The sequence below is a fragment of the Phalaenopsis equestris genome, unplaced genomic scaffold (genome assembly GCF_001263595.1).
Source record: "Phalaenopsis equestris unplaced genomic scaffold, ASM126359v1 Scaffold000391, whole genome shotgun sequence".
NCBI classification, from domain to species: domain Eukaryota; kingdom Viridiplantae; phylum Streptophyta; class Magnoliopsida; order Asparagales; family Orchidaceae; genus Phalaenopsis; species Phalaenopsis equestris.
The window spans coordinates 510,031-515,555 of record NW_018164833.1 but is presented as its reverse complement, the minus strand read 5'-3'; the positions used below and the strand labels follow the sequence as shown (position 1 = coordinate 515,555).

Below are 5,525 nucleotides of genomic sequence, written 5' to 3'. Positions count from 1 at the left end.
GGAGCCGAACACGAGTTGAGCCTGGGCTTGCTCGTGTTCGGCTCGTTTACACTTCTAGTTGAGATGACCCTCATATTGCACAATTTTAAATCATGGGTAAACGATTGTTTGTTTGGATGTTTAATGAGTGTGAAGTGAAAGATAGCAGAGTCTTCAAATTTTTTTTTTGTTTTTTGTACAAAGTAAGATGAGTTCTAAAGAAAATTTCCAAACATTTAAAATACATCAAAAGAAAAATTTTCCCTACAATAGAAACTCCTTTGAATAGAAAAATAAATACATTGCATAACTTGACCCAGCTAGCTCTCATATAGTTACCCTATTCGAGCTTAGCTTGAGCTTGGTTCATGTACGGTTTTATCGAGCTTAATAACGAGCATCCCATTCAATAAAATAAACGTGCTCTAATCGAGCCTTAATTTAGAATTAATTGACCCTTATTCAAGTTTGATATGAGCAGTTTGTTCATATCAAACAATGCTCTTTAAACCTAAAAATAAACATTTAAATGATACTATTTATAAATGTGCTGTAATTGAGCCTTGATCAAGCTTGTTCACAAAGTTTCTTGTGAGTTTTAAATGATATTATTCATGAACATAAATAAATAAAAAAACAAACTGTTCAAGCTTGTTCATTAAGTAATCGAGTACCTATGAAACCATTCAAGCTCGTTTGATTAATTAATCAAACGATCATAAACGAGCTTTTATTGTGCCGGGCCACGAGTAGCTTGCCAAATGTCTGATTCATTTACCGCCCTAATCATACTTAGTAGCTATTTCAAGGTTTCGAAACATAAATAGTCCAGAAGTTATCTAATTAAGAATAAAGATCATTGTTAAACTGGAAAAGCAGTATTACTTCTTACAGCTGAGTTATTTCTGGTCTCTTTGATATTGTTACGGTATTACTAAATGCCGCCTCCTACTTTACAAGTTAGTTTATCTTTCAGTGCTACGTAAGTGGTTGAGCTCAAGTTTTTTGAATTATAATTAGCTCCGCTGTTTTTTAAATTGGAATTAAGTTCTTTATTAAACTGCAAAAGAGTTTTGCTTTTTACAATTTAATTATTTCTAGGCTGATTGTTGCATTATTTTCCTTCTTTTAATAAATAATTTCTGTTCAAGTTCTTCAATCCTTTGTGTTCAAATCTGATATTGATGATCTCAGTCATCTTTGGGTGGTGTTTGGCGCTTTGGCTACGATTAAGAGGTGGGTAGTGATAAAGTGAAGATGGTAGCTTTATCTATATGTGTTACAATACTTTTATTATGATTATTACACCATTTCTTATACAATTAAAAATAGAAAAAACCAGGCATCATATACCTACCGGGCACTCGAGCAACCTTTAATATGTAGAAAAAGAGGCTTGCTTTCATTTGCGACGAACCAAGCAGGTAGTGGCGAAACTAAAACTTAAAGTGAGACCGGGTGTAAGCACTTAACCTCAAATTTAGGAGAGGCAAAGCTTTAGTAACTTGGATAGTTACAAGAGAATTTTAAGTTTAAAGCTTTTATGTCATACTTTCTCATATATGATTTATCTCGAATTTAGAAGTGCCTTTCTCTTGCTTTTAAGTTCTACCCCTTCAAGAAATCCTCAGGGCTGGTTTGGGTTCAATTTTATTTTTTGTTTTCATTTTCATTTTTTCTTTTATTTTTAAAAATATGTTTGTTTACTGTGTTTTTTTTAATATTTTTTTTATTTCTAAAAAATAAATTAATATGTTTTTGATAACATTCAAAAGTACTTTTAAATATTTTGAGTGTTTTAAAAATAATCATACTTTAATCAAATAGTTAAATATATTTTATATCAAAGCAAAATATAAACTACACAAAATAAAAATAAAAAGAATATATAAAATAAGAAATAAAAGTGATGCTAAAGGGATCTTAGCTTGTTTTTTTTTTTTATCCATCAAATTGAAATCCTTATCAGATTCTACTAGAATTTATAATCCTCTTTCAACAGGTTCAGAAGCACATCAAGATTCGAATGGAAGCCTATCACAACTACATAGACTCCTTGTTGGAGAAGGCCTGCAAGATCGCATCGGAGCAAATTGCATCTGGTGGTTTTAATGGGCAGCTTGGTCCATCACAAACCTCTCTCAACAAGTCTGTGTTTCAGCAGCTGCCGCTTACCGAATCTTCGCCTCACTTCAGCCATTAAAGGCTTGCTCTGAAGCTCGGTCATGGCATATTGTTTCTAGGTGAAATTTTGATTCCATTTCATTTCAAACCTTGGGTTCTAAAGTTTCATGAACTCTTAGGGGAAGAATGTTGCCTGTACTCTCTCTTCTGTCTTCTTTGTAAGGGAATTTTCTTCAGATATCTACTGGTTTCATCTGAACAAATTTCTATTATATTATATTAATTGCAATCCTTATATTTGCTTTATTGTTTTTTTTTCACAGTTCCTCAATTTGATTTGGAGTTTATATGCATTATATTTGTTGATAAATTTGAGTTTTAAAAAGGGATTTAAGCAGAAGAGAGGAGGTTTAACATCTCATGTTATGCGTAGATTGACATGAATTGATCTTAATAGTTTTGAAAACTTGTTCTTTAGTAGTTAGGTTGACTTAAAAATAATAAGGATGATATTTCTACTTGGTTCAAGATTGTCTGTGTTGCATTTCTTATTTGATATTGTATTTATTGGTCATGATAATTTTATGGAAAAATTGCTGTCGGAAGTCTTTCTTTTTCTTTTTATTTGGCACAAGGTGTGCAACACATAATTGAAAAGGGCATGTGGTTAAAAATATTAGATATTCACACACACACACACACATAGACATAGGAAATGGTTATTTGCATGTAAATTTGTAGCAAATTTATGGAGTATGTAGTATTAGATGAAGATACATCTTTTTAAGTGTAGGTTTATATACCATAAAAAGATGTCAGTGTTGATCTTATAGAGATCTAACAGTTTAGAAGAAGAATGTGACGGAAAAAATCCCTACAAAGAGATTGTGAGTTACAACAAGCCGTACGAACCAATCTGGATGAGTCAAGACGTAAAAGCTAAAGTTGACTGAGCCTGAAAGTTGATAATAGCTAATCGACGCCGACAAAACCTCTCATCCGGAAATGAATCAGGAAGATGCCTATGGGTCTTCTTGGGGGCAGCTGCAACTTAACAACTGCTGTGCGGCAGCTGCTGCGTAGAAGCTACTGCAAATAAGTTTGTTGTCTGTTTGTTTTTTGTAGTTTGAAAATAACTGTGATACAGCTGTTTCTGGGCAAATGACCATTCTACCCATGTATAGTAATGTTGTTTGTAACAAAACTGTTCATATCAGATTTTTCAATTCTTTTTCAGTTGATCCCACTTGTTTCTTCACTTCATCCTATCTTACTCTCTATCTTTATTTTTTTAATATTTTTTATGATGTTTTATTATTCTCCTTGTTGAAATAGGTTGTTGGTCTATTTTCCTTCTTGATCTCCTCGAGGCATATGATTAAAATATCATTTTGGTATTCTTATCCTACTTTGCAGATGAACCAGTCTCTTTGGTTTTAACTATTGTGTATACTAACATGAAAAAAACTAAACAACATAAACATTTGCCATAAATAAATATTTAACATAGTTCGGAGAAAAATATGAGTGTCACAATAGCCCGACGTATCCAATCTTTACTCTGGTTGATCCAACATCAAGACTTCATTAAAGATAGGTTTGCGCCCATCAAAGTAAGCTTTCATTTTATGTTCATTTACTTTAAATATTCTTTCAGTTTTTGAATATTTAATATCCACAACACCATATGGGTAGACTTTCATCATAATAAATAACCACATCCACATGGATTTAAGTTTTCCGGAAAATAATTTCAATCTTGTATTATACAATAAAACTTCTTATCCATATACAAAATCTTTTTTTAATACCTTCCAATCATGTCACTTTTTCATTTTTTTTTTTAAATTTTAGCATTTTCACAAGATTCATTTCTAATCTTCTCGAGATCATTTAATTTCAATAATAGTTTATCACCACCATCTTTCAAATTAAAATTAAATTCCTTAATAGCCCAATAAGCTTTATGCTCCAGTTTCACTGGTAAGTGACAAGTCTTTCCGAAAATTAATCTATATGGGGACATTTTTACAAAAGTTTTGTATGCAGTTCTATTGACCTATAATGCAGTATCTAATCTAGCAGACCAGTCAATTCTATTATGATTTACAGTTTTTTCCAAGTTTCTTTTAATTTCACGGTTAAATAATTATGCTAGACCACTGGTCTGAGGATGATATGCGGTGGCAATCCGATGTTTAATATCATATTTTTCAACTAATGTTTCAATTCTCTTATTCTTGAAATTACTTTCCCCATTCATAATGATCACTCTTGACATTACAAATCTGGTAAAAATATTTCTCTTTAAGAATTTTGAAACATTATGATCATCACAGCGGGGTAAAGCAACTACTTCAATCCATTTTGAAATATAGTTCTCTGCGATTAAAATATATAAGTTTCTGAAAGATGGTATAAATGATCTCATAAAATCCAAACCACATACATAAAAAATTTCAACTTTCAATGTAAAATTTAGGGGCATTTCATTCCTTTTCGAAATATTGCCTACACGCTGACATCGATCACATGCTTTTACATAAGTATTAACATCTCTAAATTGAGTAGACCAATAAAATTCAGATTATAAAATCTTGTATGAAGTTCTATCTACTCCAAAATGTCTCCCAAAATCAAAATCATGACATTTTTGAATAATTTTTTAGGTATCTTCATAAGGTACACATCTTCGAATAACTTGATCCTTACATTGTTTATATAAATACAGGTCATCCCAAAAGTAAAACTTTGCATTGTGTACAAATTTCTTTAATTGTGGATTCTTGATGTTCTTGGTATGTCAATCCATAGGTATAAGATCACTAACGATGAAATTAACTATATCGGTATACCACGACACATGCCACTCAGTAATAGTATATAATTTCTCATTTGGAAAATATTTGTTAATTTCATTTTCAAGATTGAATGATTTTTCTTGCTCCAGCCTAGATAAATGATTAGCTATTTGATTATCAGATCCCTTCCTATCTACTTCAAAGTCAAATTTCTGCATCAAAAGGATCCATCTAATTAATTTTGGTTTAACATCCTTCTTTTGCATCAAATATCTTATAGCAGAGTGATTTATATGCACAGTACATTTAGCTTTAATGAGACATGACCTGAATTTATTTAAGACATACTATTGCTAATAACTCCTTCTCAATAATGATATAATTAATTTGAGCTTCATTAAGAGTTTTACTAGTGTAGTATATAACTTTAAAAATCTTGTCCTACTTTTGCCCTAAAATTGTCCTACTTACATAATCACTCGCATCACACATCAACTCAAATAGTCTCTGATACACCTAAAATACATAATGTTTTTAGACATATTTTTATACCTATTTTTGAGATATTGCGCTTTAATGAAAGATATTTTTGTGTTTTTCTTGCAGATACAAATAAAAATG

The 5,525-nt window shown here is 31.1% G+C and overlaps 1 protein-coding gene across 2 annotated transcripts in view; it reads left to right on the top strand.

Moving 5' to 3' along the window:
• Positions 1–2,409, top strand: part of LOC110026648 (protein PHR1-LIKE 2-like) — a 20,393-nt gene extending 17,984 nt beyond the window's left edge. For both annotated transcript variants that reach the window (XM_020727665.1, XM_020727666.1), the window contains exon 6: positions 1,982–2,409. In XM_020727665.1, the coding sequence (XP_020583324.1) occupies positions 1,982–2,182 (201 nt within the window). In that variant the 3' untranslated portion in view covers positions 2,183–2,409. The remainder of the gene's footprint in view (positions 1–1,981) is intronic.
• The last annotated feature ends 3,116 nt before the right edge of the window (positions 2,410–5,525 follow it).